Consider the following 21,666-nt stretch of genomic DNA (forward strand, 5'->3'; position numbering starts at 1 on the left):
AATTCCCTAGTCCTGCTTCCATCTGCAAGTCTGAGCTTTTCCCTTCAGATACCTCATGTCTTTGCTCCATAATCTGCTCAAACCCCTTCCTAAACTCTACCAGACTTTCCACCTGCATCTCCAAACCTCTGATCTTTTCCTCCATCAGCTCTATCAGATGGCATTTCATGCAGACAAAACTCTTACCAGGTGCCCCCTCCAGGATCATGTACATACCACAGCTTCCACATCCAGTCATCTTCATTGTGTCATCTGCTACATGGGTCACTCCCACTGCCACCTCTGAATCTGTCATAGCCTTCTCCTCCAACAGAACTCCCACTCAAACTCCCCTGTTTACAGCTCTGTTTGCTAGCTCCTGTGCCGCTGCAGCTGTCTGTGATCCACTATCACCCCACATCCTTTTCAGCAGTACTACCCCCTAGCCAGTTATTTATCATTTTGTAGGTATACATTTGGTTTTTTCCTTCCTAAGTGAAGTACTTTGCACTTGTCTTTATTTAATTTAATCTTCTTGTATTCAGACCAATTCTCCAGTTTGTCAAGGTCATTTTGAATTTTAATCCTGTCCTCCAAAGTGCTTGCATCCCCTGACAGCTTAGTGACAGGTTTCAGAGCAGCAACCGTGTTAGTCTGTATTCACAAAAAAGAAAAGGAGTACTTGTGGCACCTTAGAGACTAACCAACTTATCTGAGCATAAGCTTTCGTGAGCTACAGCTCACTTCATTGGATGCATTCAGTGGGATGAAGTGAGCTGTAGCTCACAAAAGCTTATGCTCAAATAAATTTGTTAGCCTCTAAGGTGCCACAAGTACTCCTTTTCTAACAGCTTAATGTCATCTACAAATTTTATAAGCATACTCTCTACTCCATTATCCAAGTCATTAGTTAAAATATTGAATAGTACTAAACCCAGGACTGACTTCTGTAGGAACCCCTCCCAGTTTGACAGTAAACCACTGATAACTCTTTGAGCACAGTTTTTCAATCAGTTGTGCCTCCACCTTATAATAATTTAATCTAGATCACATTTCCCTAGTTTGCTTATGAAACTGCTAGGTGGGACTGCGTCAAAAACCTTACTAAACTCAAGATATGTCTACTGCTTCTTGCCTATTCACTCAGCCAATAACCCTGTCAAAAAAGGAAATTAGGTTGATTTGGCAAGATTTCTTGTCAAATCCATGCTGGCTATTTGTTATAACCCTATTATCCTCCAGGTGCTTACAAATTGATTGTTTAATAATTTGTTCCAGTATCTTTCCAGCTATTGAAGTTAGGGTGACTGATCTATAATTCTTTGGGTCCTCTTTGTTCCTCTTTTTAGAGATAGGTGCTATGCTTTCCCTTCTCCAGTCCTCTGGGACCTTATCCATTCTCCAGGAGTTCTCAAAGATAATTGGTAATGGTTCTGAGATTGGTTCAGTTAGTTCCTTAAGTACCCAAGGATGAATTTCATCAGGACCTGCTAACTTGCATACATCTAACGTATTTAAATATTCTTTAATCTGTTCTTTCACTATTTTGGCTTGAATTCCTGCCCCTTTGTTGTTAATATTAATTGTGTTGAGTATCTGGTCACCATTAATCCTTTTGGTAAAGACTGAAGCAAAATAGTCATTAAACACCTCAGCCTTCTTGATGTCATCAGTCATTAGCTCTCCTTCACCACTAAGTGGAGGATCTGTATGTTCCTTCAGCTTTCTCTTTCTCCTAATGTATTTATAGAGCCTCTTCATATTGCCTTTTATGGCCTCTGCTATGCATAACTCATTTTGTGCCTTAGCCTTTCTGATTTTGTCCATACATGCATGTACTACCAGTTCCACGCCCTGGTCGTGGGAGCTCTGGGCGCGTGGGACCCCCACAATGAGACAGTGCTGAAAGCGTGCAGAGTCGGTTGACGCTAGACCCGGCTCATGAGACAGCTCATGGTGTCCAACACCATCAGGTGGTCCAGAGACATATGCACCAAGCACATCACGGGACGCCATCAGTACCAGGTTGAGTAAATGAGAAACGTCGGTCAGCGAAATAACCCACTTCCTTCCCTGATGAACCAAGAGATGCACCCCACCCATGTACTTATTTACTACACCAATACTGACTTGGACTCTAAATATATTCTATGGGTGGCGTACCCGAGATCACTTATCCACTGAGTTTTTAAAAACTCCTGTGCCCCAGTCTGGATCTATGATGGTTATGTACTATGTATATATCTTATGAATCGTGTAACTGACACTTGTAACCCCTCATAACCCACGCCTGACCCCAGATGTACAGTACCTTCCTTCTAAACTTGTGTAAATTTGATTTTAAACATTAACTTTAATCAAAATTTTAAATCTGTTCTTTTGTACTTCTTACAATTTGTCCACGTTTCCACTTTTTGTAGGATTCCTTTTTGATTTAAGGTCATTAAAGAGCTCCTGATGAAGCCATATTGGCCTCTTCCTATTCTTCCTATCTTTCCTTCCAATCAGGATAGTATGCCTAGAATGATGCGATAATTCCGTAGGCAATGTAAGGATTATGTGACAGGGTGACAGGTGCTACAACCTTGCACAAAAATGCTGAACAGTTATGTTGTCTGACTCTGGCAGCCAGAATTATACTTTTTCTTTAAATAGATGAGTTATTTCTGTATTTTTTAAAGGTTGTGAAAACCCACAAAACTTTGATCCCAAGATTAAAAAAAAATTTAATTTAAACAATGGTTATTGTAATGGAGATTACAGTCAGGACAGTGAAGCATTTAGATACAAAATACCTATTCCCTTGTAAATGTTAACAAATGGGAAAGCGGCAAAGAGTCGCATATTTATACCTGCCTCTGGAAATTTCCACTACATGCATCTGACGAAGTGGGTATTCACCCACGAAAGCTTATGCTCCAATACGTCTATTAGTCTGTAAGGTGCCACAGGACTCTTTGCCGCTTTTACAGATCCAGACTAACATGGCTACCCCTCTGATACTTAACAAATGGGAAGTTTATCCAAGCAATATTTTTATTACAAGGTATACTTCCATCAGAGAGGGGAGTGCAAACCCATAATAATTTATTCTGAGGTAAAATTCAGTCAGTAGTTTGAAGTGGGGGACTTTTTTCCCTCAGGTAAATTTTTGGTGGGAGTTGGGAGTCTAAGCCATGAACACTTTGGTTCTGAGGTAAATTTTAGTCAGGTAGTTAGCAAGAGAACCACAATGTTTTGATTTCACACATCAGTGTCAGTCAGCAGATCAGTTAAGCAAAGAACTCCACAAAACAACACAAATAGTGTTTTGAAGTATATTTTAGTGAGGGAGACAATTATTTAAACCACAAACAATTTTATTCTGAGGTACATTTCTATCACCAGGGAGTTTTAAAGTAGAAACACTGTTATCCTGAGGTAAATGTTAATCAGATCAGAAAATGTAATGCACAAACACCTGTTTGGCTTTTAGAAACTGGCTGCTCTTTGAGAAGAATCTTTAATGGAGATATGCAGAGCAATAATTGATCCAAAACCACGGTCAAACCCCAACTGCCAATCCAAACTATTGTCCTCTCTCCTGCCTCTCTTCCCTCCTCCCCCAAACAAATGCAGTGGATTAAGATGTTCTAACTCACATTTATTCTATCAACACCTCATCAGTACTACATAAATGTTCAGACCCATACATGCCCCTTTTAGAAACCCACAATGGACATTCTCTTATTTCAGTCTCCGCAGCAGTTCTCTGCTATAAAGTGGAGTGGACTACTCCTTGATTCCTTCCTTGCAGAGGGTTTTGGGCCCTTCCCTCTCTCTCCACTACTACCATAATGTATCCTCCTATTAATAGATATCTGTGGTGGTCTATTGGAATCATAATCTCATTTCAATCACTGCCAAATCCTAATACAACTAATGTTCAGTACAATGAGAGGGTTATTTTTCTCCTGAAAATTTCTTCATAGAATATCAGGGTTGGAAGGGACCTCAGGAGGTCATGTAGTCCAACCCCTGCTCAAAGCAGGACCAATCCCCAATTTTTGCCCCCCGATCCCTAAATGGCCCCCTTCAGGATTGAACTCACAACCCTGGGTTTAGCAGGCCAATGCTCAAACCACTGAGCTATCCCTTCCCCCAAATATCAGGGTTGGAAGAGACACCTCAGAAGATCATCTAGTCCAACCCCCTGCCCAATCCCCATAGATTTTTGCCCCATATCCCTAAATGGCCCCCTCAAGGATTGAGCTCACAACCCTGGATTTAACAGGCCAATGTTCAAACCACTGAGCTATCCCCTCTCCCATCTCTTCATTGCCACTGAATTGCTCTTGAAATTTCAGCTTGTCTAATCTTTGAAGAGTACCTGATACAGGCCTAAGAGAGACACATCGACTATGAGAGAGACAATGTGGCTAAGGTAATATCTTTTATTGGACCAACTTCCGTTGGAGAGAGAGAGAAGCTTTCAAAGAAGCTGCAGAAAGGCTCTGTGTAAGCTCTTTGCTGCATGACAAGCATGGCTTCTGTGCTTCAGCCACTTGACTGAGTCCTGAGAGCAAAGAAGTTCCTATGAACTTTATTAATCATGCCTGTATTGGGTGAGATACGTTCACACAGGAATCTCTAAACTCCCAAGTCTTATCCTGGCACATGGAGCAGAACTGTACTGTACTGGTACATTTTGCTGAGTTTACCAAAAATTAAAAGTAAAAATGGAGGAGAAGGGGCACTTAAGCCAAGTCCTGTTTTGACATCAGTAATTGTCAAGTAAACCCCAAGAAAGCCCAAACAACTTTTATTATGAGGTAAATTGTGTCAAGGCAGGGGAAGAATTTAAATGACAAAACACTTTATCTCAGGTAAAGGTTAATTCAGGTGGCAGTTTAACCTACAAACATGTTTTTTTCTCAGGTGGTAAATGTTAATGAGGGAGTAGTTTAGCCAAAAAATATTTTTATTCTGAGGTAAAGTTCAGTTAGAGAGGAGAGCTGAAACCCATAACTAATTGATTCTGAAGTAAAGCTTAGTCAGTAGGTTGAGAAGGAGGACATTTTCCCTCAGATAAATGTTTGCTGGGTGATGGAAATTTAACCCACAAACACTTTGATTCTGAGGTAAATTTTAGTCAGGTAGTTAGCAGTGGAGCCACAATGCTTTGATATTTTTGATCAGGTATATGTAGGTCTGCAGGTCAGCTAAGGAAAACAAGAAAAACAAAAAAGAAAAACAGTTTTCTGAAGTATATTTTAGTGAGGGAGAAAGCAGTTTAAGCTGCAAACAATTTTATTCTGAGGTACATTTTCATCACCAGGAACTTTTAATCTAGAAGCACTGTTATCTTAAGGTACATATTAATCAGGACAGAAAATATAATGTACAATAACTGTCTGAGATTTAGAAACTAGCTATTCTTTGAGAAACCACCCCACTCCTTTTTGTTTGGAGCAAGAAGTTTTAAGGGAGAGATGCGTCACGTCCCAACTACCCTTCTAACTCTTTTCCATCTCCTCCCCCTTCTTGAATATCATGCACTGAAAAGTTCTGATTCATACTGTTATTTTCAACTACACATTTATAAGTGCACAAATGTTCAGACCAATACACACCCCTTTTAGAAGCCTACATTGCACATCAAAGTATCACAGGTACTTTTGAAAAATCTATTTAAAATACTAAGGAGATTCCCAGTTTAAAAATTCAATTAGTGTGAACTAGAGATTATAAATATTTAACATTACTTATGAAAATATTCCCCAAGGAATATGTTGTTGTTTTCTCAAAAACATAAAATAATAATTTTAAAATGTAGAATGCTCAGAAATGTACAGTTAAGGTCATGCAAGGCCATTTTGCTTTCATCAGATTATGTTGGCCCCAAAGTTATGGTTCTGTTAAAATCTGCACGAACAAATAATCATAAAGATATACAATCTTCTTAGTTTGGGAATAAAACTGCAACCCCTCTGCTAAAATAAAGTAAGAAAGTACATAATTAGTAACTCTGTAGTTCTCTGTTACCATAAAAATTACTGGTAGTTTAATCTGCCATATTGTTTTGTTTTATATGCACAGATGTGGTTAAAATAATGAGATTATCCAAACTCCCATAATCTTCCAGTAGATACAATGAGATTACACATACTTTTGAAGTCTTCTGTAGTGTGAACAAGATTAAATACATTTAAAATAGCTGCACAGGTAACCAGATCACACACATAACCATACATGTTTAGTGAAATTCTTTTATATGAATCTCTTTAAGAGCATACAAGTCTTTTGAATCAATACATTAATGATTGGCAATTTTTAGTGTAAATATGTTTTAAAATCTTTTTGTGGGTATCATTGTAGGTAACATTTCTACACATAAGAATTACTTCCAGACAAGAGCTTCTGACCAAGAGTAAACTTTTTTGTTCTTTTTAAGAGCTCCCCACTAAATACTGTCTCACAATAACAACAATTCAGTCTTTCTTCAAGAGTTAACTTTTCTGCTCACATGTTAAAGAAGTAACAGAAAATGTAAAAAGCATACATAATAGCGCCATCTGGTGGCTCCCCAAATAATATTATATTCTCTGCATCTTCCTTAGTTGAGGAAAGAGCATAATATCCTGCTTTTGTGTGTGTTTTTTCCTTAAGGACCTGATCTAGTAAAAGACTGGCTAGCAGCCTGACAAATATTTAACAGAGCTCCAAAAATATGACACAGGGCAGAAACCCAAGAATGATACTAAGAGCCTGCTTCTGCTCTGTTTGCGCACGCAGTTAAGTGAATGGCACACACAGTTAAGTGAACAACAGCTAGTTTTTAAAAGTTCTTGTTCACAGTTGTATAATAACCACCTGTGACACATGGCTAGAAAGGGTTAAACATCCTGAAAAATAAATAACCCACAGAAGACATGTGGGGAGATAATGTTTGTGTTTTTGTGTATTTACATATGTATGAGTAGGGTCAACAATGTAATAAACAGTCCCTGTCCTTGCTGCATTCTGATAATTCAGAAGTCAAAAGAAGATCCTAGCATTTAAATGAATTGTAAACATGGGATATCTCAGTGTTCATCTCTCTTTGAAATGTACTGTGAATGGTGGAGGAAAAAGCATATGGCCTTATGTTAATTCGTATAGCTAAGTACTGGTGATGGACCTCCTTCAAAGTCATCCTAATTACCTTTTGTTCTGTGAGGAAATCCCAACTTGTCAAAGAGGACATGAAATTGTATAAAAGATACTTGGGTCCTGATTCTGTCATCTCAGATCTGCTTAGACTTCATCAGGGGAAGTTTGAATCGCAAGGCTGAGGTCCCAGTTATGCCGGTATGCCCTGAATATGAGATTTGGACAGTGGACTATGACCTATGAACTGAATTCTAAAGGAACTCTTTGCAACTGCAAAGCTCACCATCTCTGCTGTGAATCTGAACCTCAACAAATTGAACTCATGTCCGTATGTATATTGATCTTTTAACAATATTCTCTCTTTAGTTTTTTAATACATTTTAGTTTAGTTAATAAGAATTGGCTGTAGCGTGTATTTGGGTAAGATCTGAAGCATTCATTAACCTGGGAGGTAATGTGTCCGATCCTTTGGGATTGGTAGAACCCCTTTTAATGTGATGAAATAAGATTTACAGAAATTTTCATCATATTTGACATGGGTCCCTGAATGGAGGCCTGAGGCTGGATCACTTTAAGGGAACTGTGTTGTTTGGACTTCTGAGTAACCAGTAAGGTAATAAAGAAGCTGTTTTATGCTGGCTTGGTAAACCTAACTATGGGAATATCCACCAGCTTTTTGGGGTTTGGCTGCCCCATTTTTTGCAGTTCACCCTAATTGAGTGACCATAGCTGGCTCTTCACTAGGACCCGGTCACAGTGGTGTAGTTGTGCTTGGATGCACATTACCACAGGTTAATTGGGTTTTTGGATCAGAACCACATGCTTGTCAAAATTTAATGTTGATATTGGGGAGTTTAAGGGTTAAAAATCAGTTACGGTGAGTGACCCGTGATCGAGATCCTGACAGAAAAACCTGGTAGAAATGTGCTTACAGAGAGGGTTGTATTTTATGCAAAAGGCCCCAGAGCAGAAACTGAAAAATCTATTAATTGCCAGTGATAAGGAAGCAGACCCAGCAAAAATGCTTGCAGTGAGAAACCAGCACCTAGAACTTGAACAAAAGCAAAAAATAGCTGATTTGGAAGGAGAAGTTGCTGAAAGAGAACGTCTGTGTTTTGAACACAAACGAAAAATGGCATATATTCGATTGCAGGAACTAGAAGCTAAGGCAAAAGTGGACAGACTTAAAGTCCTACTCAAGAGAATAAAGGAACAACAGGAATTGTATCATCCTGAAAAACCAACTCCTTTCAACAGCAAAGATGGGGATAGAATCTATCCAGTTTGTAACAATGTTGGTATGTGTTTGACTCTAAGCAGTTGTCTGTGTGTAACCAAATTTACCTCAACACTGCCATCTTTTATGTAAACGCTTTTACAGTGAGCTCGGGTGAAGTAACCCCATAACTTGTGCAGAGAACGTAAAAGTCAACGGTAAAAGCTGTTTAGGGCAAATTACAGCTTCTAACATCACACTTGTTAAAGCAGATCTTGTTAAAGAGGAAGATTATTTAGCAAATAAGAGTGTGACTATTGTAATCCTCTATGAGTTTACTGTAAGTGTGCCCTTAACCAGAATCCATTTTGAATGGAATGGTGTTAAACATGAAGTTATAGCTGGTGTTAGAAAGTTATTGCCTAAGGATCTTTTGACTGGGGATGATATTAAAGCTTTGTTCAGTCAAGTTGATGACATAAACCAGTCATGGGAAAGAAATAATCCTGAACCTGTGTCTACTAGGGGCAAGGATTTGCCTATGGATGTTTGTCTAAGGAAGATGGCTGTTTATCTGTGCAAAGAGGCAGTGCATATGTGGAAGAAATTTCTGAGTGTCTGTCTGGTATCTCAGAAGTGAATCTGGCATTAGATGAGGCTCAGGAAGATGTTTCTCTAGAGCAAATTAAAATTGGTGATCAGGTTAAAGCCCTAACAGAGGAAGGAAGGGGTACATTCTTGGTGAGTGATACATTGTTGGCTAGTAAAGCTTGGAAAAGTTAAGTGTGACCCAGGTAAAAGTGATGTGCTTAAAATAGCTCTGTGTAATATGACACTATTTGTGGAAAACAGCAGTTTATCTGTTAAGGGAGGGAAAGGCAAAGAGAGTTTAGATGAGCATAAGCAGCCTTCTGAGCTGATGGCTTTGTCTAATCAGCAGTTTGGGAAGGCAAGGTTAGTGGAACATGAGTATCCCTACACCTTAACTATTACCAGTGTGGAGAATTGTGACAGTGAAGGAAATGTTTCTGTGTCTGTTAGGGGTAATGACTTGCCTATGAAGGGAGCTACTCCAATCTCCAAGCAATTGTCCGTGAACAGCCATGTGTGCTGGGACAAAGGAAAGGATATCTTAAGCCTGTCTGTTAAAGGGGAATGTTTCTCCAGCTCTTTTCTGTCTGTAAAGCAGACAGAAGAAGCCTGTCTGCCTATGATGGTTGAAAATTTATCAGATGACCCAGAGTTGATTCTGGATACAACTAAAGCCCAGGAAGGAAGTGGTCCTAAATTTGTGTCTGCTAGGGATGATGACATTGTAACTAGGTTGCATCCAGTTAATATCATAAATAGCTCCCAGAGACCAAGCGATTCTGGTGCTTCTATTTTGCCTGTTGCTAGTATGTTGCTGGGGAAAGATATGACAACTTTGTCTGATCACGTTGATATCATCGAAAGGACACAAGGAAAGCATGAAGGTGATTTGACTATGTTACCCACTGACAGTGTGGAAACTTGCAACAAGGAAGAGAATGCTTCTAATCTTGTGACTATGAAGACTAGCAGTTTACCTGAAAGGGGGTTTTGTGAAAATCCTCCTGATGGCACAGAGGTGATTCTGGATTTAAGGGAAACCCAGGAAGAGTGTTGTTGCTCAGGAAAATATTCCTTTAGAGCAAGACCTAGGTGAAAAGGGTAAGGGCAGAATTTCTGTGAAAAATGGGTTGTTGCTTAGAAAGATTCCTGAAGAGAAAAATCTTCAGGGTAGGTTTTGCAAGCAGTTCACTGCAACTGATGGATGTGGAAGTGATTTGATTGAATTAACTCAGGGTGAATCACTGTATGGAGAAAGCAACAGTTTGTTTGGGAGACTTGTTTCAGTTCCTAACTGCCAGAGTCTTTCTGAGGTGTATAGATCCACTGACTTTGGTTTGGAAAGGCCCTGTGTGGATAGCTTTGAGAAGGTTTTAGATGGAATGAAAATTGTCAGGGAATTTGAACGTCCCTATGACCAAGTGGCTGTGCTTGACCAGCTGGTTGGGAAGACAATGTTGTTGGGACAGGAATGTCTGTATTGAGGAAAGGTTGGGTTACTTGGTTTTCAGAGCAGAGAACAGCCTTATGACTGAACTCACAAGGATGCAGGGGAAAGCAAGCAAACAAAACAAGGGTTCTCACTGATCACATTGTGCCTACCAATGTGACATAAACTGATTGGATCTTTAATTAACTGAAAATAATGGCAGAAAAAGAGTTTATTTTCCTAAACTTTTACTCTGCAAAAGCAATTGTGTGTCCTCCAAAACAATGGTATGTCCTTTGAAAAGTTCCAAAACTCCCCCTCCCCACTTTTTTTTCAACCAGCAGCAGTGAGAAGTACTATGGCCTAACTACTTATCCCCCAACAACTTATTTGAGTGCTCTTTTTACAGGTTAAAAGACAATACCATTGTGTTTTCCATAGCAAAAGGCATAATAAACGTATATAGATGAGAACATGCAGTATCAAACTTATCAAAAGCCACAGAGATAAGAAACAGTTGCTGATACTGGACAATATACAAACAATTCCACATGCCAGAAAATAAGGAAATATGTATGAAACCAGCTAATCCCAAAATACACTGACTAAATTTTTACATTTTACAAAATGTTGCATACCTCTCAAACCATGATTGATTGAAACATTTGCTAAGGAGTATAGTGTGCAAAACACACAAGAGGCTAAATTATATCTCCTACCATGAATAGAGCAGTGGGGTGGAGAAATAAAGGGGATATAAGGGTCCTGGTGATGTCAAGGAACTATGACGTGATCGGAATAACAGAGACTTGGTGGGATAACTCACATGACTGGAGTACTGTCATGGATGGTTATAAACTGTTCAGGAAGGACAGGCAGGGCAGAAAAGGTGGGGGAGTAGCACTGTATGTAAGGGAGCAGTATGACTGCTCAGAGCTCCGGTACGAAACTGCAGAAAAACCTGAGTGTCTCTGGATTAAGTTTAGAAGTGTGTGCAACAAGAGTGATGTAGTGGTGGGAGTCTGCTATAGACCACCGGACCAGGGGGATGAGGTGGATGAGGCTTTCTTCCGGCAGCTCACGGAAGCTACTAGATCGCATGCCCTGATTCTCATGGGTGACTTTAATTTTCCTGATATCTGCTGGGAGAGCAATACAGCGGTGCATAGACAATCCAGGAAGTTTTTGGAAAGCGTAGGGGACAATTTCCTGGCGCAAGTGCTAGAGGAGCCAACTAGGGGGGGCGCTTTTCTTGACCTGCTGCTCACAAACCGGGTAGAATTAGTGGGGGAAGCAAAAGTGGATGGGAATCTGGGAGGCAGTGACCATGAGTTGGTTGAGTTCAGGATCCTGACGCAGGGAAGAAAGGTAAGCAGCAGGATAAGGACCCTGGACTTCAGGAAAGCAGACTTCGACTCCCTCAGGGAACGGATGGCCAGGATCCCCTGGGGGACTAACTTGAAGGGGAAAGGAGTCCAGGAGAGCTGGCTGTATTTCAAGGAATCCCTGTTGAGGTTACAGGGACAAACCATCCCGATGAGTCGAAAGAATAGTAAATATGGCAGGCGACCAGCTTGGCTTAATGGTGAAATCCTAGCGGATCTTAAACATAAAAAAGAAGCTTACAAGAAGTGGAAGGTTGGACATATGACCAGGGAAGAGTATAAAAATATTGCTCGGGCATGTAGGAATGTTATCAGGAGGGCCAAATCGCACCTGGAGCTGCAGCTAGCCAGAGATGTCAAGAGTAACAAGAAGGGTTTCTTCAGGTATGTTGGCAACAAGAAGAAAGCCAAGGAATGTGTGGGCCCCTTACTGAATGAGGGAGGCAACCTAGTGACAGAGGATGTGGAAAAAGCTAATGTACTCAATGCTTTTTTTGCCTCTGTTTTCACTAACAAGGTCAGCTCTCAGACTGCTGCGCTGGGCATCACAAAATGCGGAAGAGATGGCCAGCCCTCTGTGGAGATAGAGGCGGTTAGGGACTATTTAGAAAAGCTGGACGTGCACAAGTCCATGGGGCCGGACGAGTTGCATCCGAGAGTGCTGAAGGAATTGGCGGCTGTGATTGCAGAGCCACTGGCCATTATCTTTGAAAACTCGTGGCGAACCGGGGAAGTCCCGGATGACTGGAAAAAGGCTAATGTAGTGCCAATCTTTAAAAAAGGGAAGAAGGAAGATCCTGGGAACTACAGGCCAGTCAGCCTCACCTCAGTCCCTGGAAAAATCATGGAGCAGGTCCTCAAAGAATCAATCCTGAAGCACTTGCATGAGAGGAAAGTGATCAGGAACAGCCAGCATGGATTCACCAAGGGAAGGTCATGCCTGACTAATCTAATCGCCTTTTATGATGAGATTACTGGTTCTGTGGATGAAGGGAAAGCAGTGGATGTATTGTTTCTTGACTTTAGCAAAGCTTTTGACACGGTCTCCCATAGTATTCTTGTCACCAAGTTAAGGAAGTATGGGCTGGATGAATGCACTATAAGGTGGGTAGAAAGCTGGCTAGATTGTCGGGCTCAACGGGTAGTGATCAATGGCTCCATGTCTAGTTGGCAGCCGGTATCAAGTGGAGTGCCCCAAGGGTCGGTCCTGGGGCCGGTTTTATTCAATATCTTCATAAATGATCTGGAGGATGGTGTGGATTGCACTCTCAGCAAATTTGCGGATGATACTAAACTGGGAGGAGTGGTAGATACGCTGGAGGGGAGGGATAGGATACAGAAGGACCTAGACCAATTGGAAGATTGGGCCAAAAGGAATCTGATGAGGTTCAATAAGGATAAGTGCAGGGTCCTGCACTTAGGACGGAAGAACCCAATGCACAGCTACAGATTAGGGACCGAATGGCTAGGCAGCAGTTCTGCGGAAAAGGACCTAGGGGTGACAGTGGACGAGAAGCTGGATATGAGTCAGCAGTGTGCCCTTGTTGCCAAGAAGGCCAATGGCATTTTGGGATGTATAAGTAGGGGCATAGCGAGCAGATCGAGGGACGTGATCGTTCCCCTCTATTCGACATTGGTGAGGCCTCATCTGGAGTACTGTGTCCAGTTTTGGGCCCCACACTTCAAGAAGGATGTGGATAAATTGGAGAGAGTCCAGCGAAGGGCAACAAAAATGATTAGGGGACTGGAACACATGAGTTATGAGGAGAGGCTGAGGGAGCTGGGATTGTTTAGCCTGCAGAAGAGAAGAATGAGGGGGGATTTGATAGCTGCTTTCAACTACCTGAAAGGGGGTTCCAAAGAGGATGGCTCTAGACTGTTCTCAATGGTAGCAGATGACAGAACGAGGAGTAATGGTCTCAAGTTGCAGTGGGGGAGGTTTAGATTGGATATTAGGAAAAACTTTTTCACTAAGAGGGTAGTGAAACACTGGAATGCGTTACCTAGGGAGGTGGTAGAATCTCCTTCCTTAGAGGTTTTTAAGGTCAGGCTTGACAAAGCCCTGGCTGGGATTATTTAACTGGGAATTGGTCCTGCTTTGAGCAGGGGGTTGGACTAGATGACCTTCTGGGGTCCCTTCCAACCCTGATATTCTATGATTCTATGATTCTATATGTGAGCAATTTTGGCACTCTAGGTTTGGTGGCTGGAGTAATGGGAGTGGAATATAAGCGTTCTGGAAGTAGATGATGGACTCAGCACCAGACACTAGCCTCCAGACACTGTACTACAGACACTAGCTAGTGCAGAGGAGGTTGTGTACACCCAACCAACCCCATGTACCCAACTCATCGAGACACCATGGACACACACTTTGGAGAATGCATCATCACTGGCTCTGGGGGCACAAGTAGTTGCATTATGGCTTTGTCACTGCAGATATGCTGCAGGGAAGGAACACATTGGTAATACATGCTCCCCCGCAATGGATCCGTTCAAGACAGCCATCTGACCTCTAACATGCCACATCAAGGGACCTCACTAGTCTGTTAGATTGTTTGTTTTTCTATTATCTGGAACAGTATGGTTTTAAGCTTGTGAGAACAGGGCTTCTTTGAAGGATAAATAAGCTGAGGTGGAGGGATTATTGTCAGACAAGGAAGAAAAATATTTTGAACATAAGAACAGCCATACTGGGTCAGATCAAAGGTACATCTAGCCCAGTATCCTGTCTTCCAACAGAGGCCAATGCTAGGTGCCCCAAAGGGAATGAGCAGAACAGGCAATCATCAAGTGATCTATCCCATTGCCCATTCCCAGCTTCTGGCAAACAGAGGCTAGGGACACCATCTCTGCCCATCCTGGCTAATAGCCATTGATGGACCTATCGTCTATGAATTTATCTAGTTCTTTTTTGAACCCTGTTATTGTCTTGACCTTGACCTATAGTCCTCTGGCAAGGAGTTCCACAGGTTGACTGTGCATTGTCTGAAAAAATATTTCCTTTTGTTTTAACCTGCTGCCTATTAATTTAATTTGGTGACCCCTAGTTCTTGTGTTATGAGAAGGAGTAAATAACACTTCCTTATTTACTTTCTCCACACCAGTCATGATTTTATAGACCTCTATCATATCACGCCTTAGTCGTCTCTTTTCCAAGATGAAAAGTCCCACTCTGAAACCAGTCTTATTAATCTCTCATACAGCAGCTGTTCCATACCCCTAATCATTTTTGTTGCCCTTTTCTGAACCTTTTCCAATTCCAATATTTCTTTTTTGAGATGGGGCGATCACATCTGCATGCAGTATTCAAGATGTGGGCATATCATGGATTTATAGAGAGGCAATATGATATTTTCTATCATATTATCTATCCCTTTTTTAATGATTCGCAACATTCTGTTCGTGTTTTAGACTGCTGCTGCACATTGAGTGGATGTATTCAGAAAACTATCCACAATGACTCCAAGATCTCTTTCTTGAGTGGTAACAGCTAATTCAGACCCCATCATTTTATATGTAACTGGGATTATATTTTTCAGTGTGCATTACTTTGCATTTATCATCATTGAATTTCATCTGCCATTTTGTTTCCCAGTCACCCAGTTTTGAGAGATCCTTTTGTAGCTCTTTATAGTCTGCCTGGGACTTAACTATCTTTAGTAGTTCTGTATCATCTGCAAATTTTGCCACCTCACTGTTTACCCCTTTTTCTAGATCATTTATGAATGTGTTAAATAGGACAGGGCCCAGTACAGACCCCTGGGGGACACCACTATTCACTGCTCTCCATTCTGAAAACTGACCATTTATTCCTACCCGTTGTTTCCTACCTTTTAACCAGTTACCAATCCATGAGAGAACCTTCCCTCTTATCCCATGACTGCTTACTTTGCTTAAGAGCCTTTGGTGAGGGACCTTGTCAAAGGCTTTCTGAAAATCTAAATACCCTATATCCACTGGATCTCCCTTGTCCACATGTTTGTTGACCCCCTCAAAGAATTCTACTAGATTGGTGAGGCATGATTTCCCTTTATAAAAATCATGTTGACTGTTCCCCAACAAATTATGTTCATCTATGTGTCTGACAATTTTGATCTTTACTAAAGCTTCAACCAGTTTGCCCGATACTGAAGTCAGGTTTACCGGCCTGTAATTGCCGGGGTCACCTCTGGAGCCCTTTTTAAAAATTGGTGTCACATTAGCTATCCTCCAGTCATTTGATACAGAAGCTGATTTAAATGACAGGTTACAGATTACAGTTAGTAGTCCTGCAATTTCACATCTGAGTTCCTTCTGAACTCTTGGGTGAATACCATCTGGTCCTGGTGACTCATTACTGTTTAGTTTATCAATTTGTTCCAAAACCTCCTCTAATGACACCTCAATCTGGGACAGTTCCTAAGATTTGTCACCTAAAAAGAATGGCTCAGGTTTGGGATTCTCCGTCACATCCTCAACCGTGAAGACTGATGCAAATAATTCATTTAGTTTCTCTGCAATGGCCTTATCATCCTTGAGTGCGCCTTTAGCATCTCGATTGTTCAGTGGCCCCACTGGTTGTTTGGCAGGCTTCCTGCTTCTGATGTACTTAAAATTTTTTTTGCTATTACTTCTTGAGTCTTTGGCTAGCTGTTCTTCAAATTCTTTTTTGGCCATCCTAATTATATTTTTACACTTCATTTGCCAGAGTTTATGCTCCTTTCTATTTTCCTTACTAGGATTTAACTTCCACTTTTTAAAGGATGCCTTTTTGCCTCTCACTGCTTCTTTTACTTTGTTGTTTAGCCATGGTGGCTCTTTTAAATGTTTTTTAATTAGGGGTATACATTTAAGTTGAGCCTCTATTATAATGTTTTTAAAATGTTTCCATGCAGTTTGCAGGGATTTTACTTTTTGTGCTGTACCTTTTAATTTCTGTTTAACTAACCTCCCCATTTGTGTAGTTCCCGTTTCTGAAATTAAATGTTACAGTGTTAGGCCGCTGTGGTGTTTTCCCCACCACCACAGGGATGTTAAATTTAATTATATTATGGTCACTGTTACCAAGTGGTCCAGCTATATTCACCTCTTGGACCTGATCCTGTGCTCTACTTTTGCCAGTAGGGAGTATTCCATCCTTATGGTGAATCAGAATATTTTTAACATGTACACAAGTAAATATTAATGTGTGGTTGTGATCTAAAATGTGATTGTCAAACCTTATAATTTTTTTCTAAAATCATATGATTTGTCAAAAATAGTATACTAGAGTAGCACTCTGTATAAACTGTAGGTTTTTTGAACCACATAAAAGATCCCATGGCACTATTCATAAGGTTTGCCTTGGGTTTGCCTTGGTATCCTTGGCCAAATTCCTCTTCCCTTCACTGTTATCTGTTTGCCCGCTGATGTGTCTGTATCCAGTGTTTGGATGTTCTGCTCTCAGAGAATGTAGGGTGTTGTTTGATTAAAAACTCTCAGGGAGTTAAAACTATCCTACTTATCTGAAAGCAAATAGATGGCCTGGAGGGAACTGCAACAATATTCTTTCCATAGACATAATGCCCAGATGCCCTTTCCTTTCCACAGCATCATTATGGGTTTGACTAATGACAGATTAAATAAGAGGGGAACAGTCTGAAGTATCACTAGCAGATGACCCTTGATAGATCTGATAATCTAATTTAAACATGTATCTACAGCATATTTATATGCAATGGCTATGTTTCGAGACTAAGAATTTTATCTTCTCATCCAACAGAGTCCCATCAGCTTACAAGTGGTAAAATGACTGACCAGCCTTGATAGCCCCCAGTCAGTTTTAGAATTGACTGTTTCTCACTATGAGGAACAGTCAATCTACTTTGCAGAGAATGATAGTTCAGATGACCTCTCAGGAGCCATAGAAGTGTCACGGCAGGAGGGAAGGAAATGCACCATCCTTCCTGAGTTTCAGCCATTGCCCTATTTGGATGCTTAGATTCTCTTGGAGAGATGTGCAAACAAGTGGAGAATGTCTGGGTCCATTATTGTTGGAGATTAATAATGCCCTTTTATGAGAGGGACACCAGCCATTTCAGACCTGGTCCTGGCTGCGTCTCACTGGTTGGTGATCTGCTTGGGACAATGGACAGAACTGCAAGTACCTAGCAAGGGCAGAGGGAATCACTTCAAAGTGGTTCTGCTTGTTCCTGTCAGAGATATCCCAGATGGTGGTGATGGGAGACTTCTCTGCCTTTTTTAGAGCTCTCAGTCATGTCATTCTTATTGGTCAACATTAAAGTGAAACTACTGGGGAAAGACTGTGAGGTAGTATGGGTTACAATGCCCATCAATACATTGATGGTTCAAGTCTGCCTAGTTTCCTACAGCCCAGACAGAACTGTTTCATATCCTCTTAATATCTGGCTGAGATAGGGACCTGGAAAACCTTTTGACTCAATGTGGATAAGATGGAAGTGATGGTGATTGATAGGAGAAAGCATTTTAAAGTCTGACCACCCATTCTCAAAGGGCTTTGGAATATCAGGGTCTTATAGACTCATCTCTGCTCCTGGATTCTCAGATAGCAACAGTGCTGAGAAACACCTTCTTTTAGCTGACCAAAAGATTGTGACTGTTCCTTTTGATGCAGAGCTCATCACAGTTATCCAGGCCTGTGTCCCTTCTAGTACTAGAAGGCAGCAATGCCTTCTACCTGAGACTAATCAAGTAGGCAACTCAGAAGCCTCAACTTGTGCAAGATGTAGGTGCCTGCCTTCTGAACAAGGTGGACTAGGGAGCATTAAAGACCAGAGGTTCTCACCTTGCACTGGCTGCTAGTCAACTTTGAAGTGAGATTCTAGGTTCTGGTCACCATCTACAATGACTTAATGGGCTAGGACCAATCATGCCACATATGTTTGTCCAGAATGCCTATGCTGTCACAAAGATGAGGCTTCAGGGAGCTGGGGGAGGATATTCTTGGTAGTAGGCCATCTCCGTGAGAATTAATTTCTGCTAGAAGCTCTCCTGCCTTATTTACCCAAGCCTGGTCACATTCAAAAAGTGTTGTAAGACTCATCACTTTGTACAGACGTCCTGCTAACTCCCAGCTCTAGTGCCCCAAGCATTCTGCCTATTGTCAATGTTCTCCTCATCTCTGTCCTTTAAGACGAGGAGCTGTGGGAGCCATGGGGAATTTGCTTCCTATGCTAGGAGATCATTTTGCTTTTAATCTAAGACAGGTAAAGTGAGCCTAGATATTACAGTGATGGGTATCTTATAAATGTTTGCAATAATTAATTATAATTTAACAGTTAGTGACTGGATCATTGATTCTCATTATTCCTTGAAGACAACAAGGAATATTGTACATACTTTTCAGGACTGACATGGCTGTCTATATGTGTGAAAGGAATGAGAAAGCAGGGAGAAAGAAAGGAAACAGGAGAGAAGCAGTGTGACTGTGGCCCTGGGAGGGAGCCATGGGAGCTTTTTTTGGGCAGAGTACTTAGTGAGAAAGCAGGCTTGGATTTCTGAAAGAAACACCTGACTCGTATAATCAATTTTTCTTAACAGAAACAACGCAGCAAGGGTCCAAATATTGGCTAGCTATTTGGGCCCTATACAACATTAGGAATTTAAATTGTTCCTATCACCACTGTATCTGTGCATTAACAGAATAATCTAAGCAAAATATGGTCACCTCTGTTAATATGTACAGTCTCTCAAGGGATGCAGTTCCTACCGTTTGGTACATTTAATTATAGAATGATTAAAATACTATATTGTGTGCTGAAAGGAATAATCGCACACTGGCAGGGGAACAGGCTGAATGACCTAGTATGATTTTTCAGTCTGGTGCTTCCACAACTCTGTGAAAATGAGACTCCCTTTGATCAGCCCTATCTCTTACCTTGTATCCCTGAAGTGCCAATGCACACCTATGCTCCAGAAGATAAAACTGAATTATCATATGCAATAATTGCACTTTTTTTTATCTATTGCTGGAAAAGAAACAATAAATCTCCAAGTGCACAGTGTCCTTGGGAAGATCTCAGTTGACCTTGGCTGGGGTGGCAACGACAGGCTGCAGGTTTAGCCGAGGTTGGAAGCGGGGGCTGCTCTGAGCAGAAAAGCGGCAGGGCTCCTGCATGAGCGGAGATGCGGGCCTGCGGGTTGTGTGCGGAGTGCATGGGCAGGGCAACCAAAAGAGTACAGTCACGGCTACAGCAGAGAGACCCACGCAAGGCGGCAGCAGCGCTACGCACCCGTTCCCCTACCGTAGGCCAGGGGGCCGGTGGGAAGCAGAGCCTGGGCGCGCGCGTGCTCAGTAAGCACTCCCAACCCCAGGGTTCGCATGATGACGTCAGGACAGGGCGTGCACGTGGCCCTAAGACCAGCTGGAAGCTGGCGCTGCTGTAGCCGCTAGAAAATCGCTCTCGCTCTCTGGAGTCTCCCGGGGAGGCTGAGGGCGGCTGGGGCTGACTGCCCTTGCACCATGTTACTGCAGCCGGAGAGGTATCAGCGAGAGTGGCGAGAGCTGGAAGAGGAATTTCAGCAGCTCCAGGTGATGGGAAGCGGCAGGGTTTTGCAGAGAGGCCAGCCAGTGCTTTGTTTTGGGATGCGGGGGGAAAGCTTTTGCTTTGTTGTGTGTATGCGTCCACACCCCTTTGTGTCCCTGAGCTATGCTTTAAGAGAGGGTTGGGACCGGGCCCCATCACAGCCAATGGGCTTCTGATGCAGGACTCTCTCAAGCTGGGTCATGCTGATAGAGAGGAGGAGATTTGAAAAACCTCTGTTAAAAAACCCAAACTCTTCACCACCGACAGAAGTGGTGTGTATTGGGGTGGAGGTGTCCTTTTTTAAAAAAATGTATAAAAATGAATGATCTTCCCTTGGCCTTCCCCTATGAGGGACACGCTCTGCAGCTGGAATGAGACCTGGCAGTTCTGATTATCTCTAGTATCCGATGAACCTAGGCATGCATTAGAGGAAGCCTGTGATTGGTAACTGAGGAGGGAAAGCCTTGGGATTTGCCATGCATGGAAGGATTAATGTTGTGTATCCGCTAGCTATAGCCCTCCTTTCGCTCACTGTGGCTAATAACTTTCTGGAGAAAGTAAGGCTGTAGAACGTCACATTGGATCATGGATGCAATGCTTGTCAGTGAGGAGAGAAACTACTTGCATAAGGATATTTATTTTTTCTAGAGAAAACTACTTTCTGTACAAAAAGATAATTCTGATTTTTTTTTAATTGAACAGTTTCTGACAAGCTCTTGGATTTATTCTTTTTGGCATATTTTCATTCTGCTTGGGATGAAATAATTAGCTGAACAGCAATATTTAAAAAAAGCCTACAAACGCTTCAGTGGTAGGTAATATCCTTAAACTTTTTTAGAGTCCATTAGTCAGCCTTTCAGTTTCTCATGATATCTGTTCCAATTGGAGAGTGTATTATTTAACTTTATTTATGGGGTGATTATTGCAGTGTTAGGAGAGAGAATAATTTATTTTATTATGAATAAAAAAAATACTATGCATAGAACTGTGTTTTTTGAATACAACAGCCAAATTAAAGCTCTTTTGGCATCCCCTGTATTAGTTCTCCTGTAAATCTCAACCGCAATACTTTATACCTATATTTGCTGGGGAAGGGGAATTTACGTTATAAGCCATATGAAAAGGTGTTCACTTGATGATTACTCTTCCAGATGCTGGTTTACATTTTGTTATATTAAGCTTGAATTTAATCTGATTCACTCCTATTAGTGCATTTTGGTTTCCAGAAGATCAGATTCTAGCAGCTTGTGGTTTCTGTTGCTGTTTAGGGAATCTATTGTAGTTTGAGTCTTGGCATTGAAGATTTATTAGGAGGTAGGGTGGATGAGATAATATCTCTTATTGGACCAACTTCTGCTGGTGAGAGAGACAAGCTTTCAAGCTACACAGGAAGCATTCACCTTAGCC

At 41.5% G+C, this 21,666-nt stretch overlaps 2 protein-coding genes across 7 annotated transcripts in view; one reads left to right on the forward strand and one right to left on the reverse strand.

The window, feature by feature from the left end:
* Positions 1 to 21,666, reverse strand: part of MORN3 (MORN repeat containing 3) — a 67,283-nt gene that overhangs the window by 31,096 nt on the left and 14,521 nt on the right. The window contains exon 1 of one of the 2 annotated variants that reach the window (XM_073313496.2): positions 19,611 to 19,711. The exons of the other annotated variant lie outside the window; for it this stretch is intronic. The gene's annotated coding sequence lies outside the window, so the exon portion shown is untranslated. Of the gene's footprint in view, positions 1 to 19,610; positions 19,712 to 21,666 lie in introns of those variants that run through there. 2 annotated transcript variants of the gene reach the window in all.
* The window catches only part of TMEM120B (transmembrane protein 120B), a 41,273-nt gene continuing 39,640 nt past the window's right edge, over positions 20,034 to 21,666 (forward strand). For 3 of the 5 annotated variants that reach the window (XM_073313487.1, XM_073313489.2, XM_073313490.2), the window contains exon 1: positions 20,039 to 20,264. In XM_073313487.1, coding sequence (XP_073169588.1) covers positions 20,196 to 20,264 — 69 coding nt within the window. In that variant the 5' untranslated portion in view covers positions 20,039 to 20,195. Of the gene's footprint in view, positions 20,265 to 21,666 lie in introns of all 5 variants that reach the window. The other 2 variants (XM_073313488.1, XM_073313491.1) reach the window with 2 other exon arrangements.

Source organism: Lepidochelys kempii, chromosome 15 (genome assembly GCF_965140285.1).
Source record: "Lepidochelys kempii isolate rLepKem1 chromosome 15, rLepKem1.hap1, whole genome shotgun sequence".
Lineage (NCBI taxonomy): Eukaryota > Metazoa > Chordata > Testudines > Cheloniidae > Lepidochelys > Lepidochelys kempii.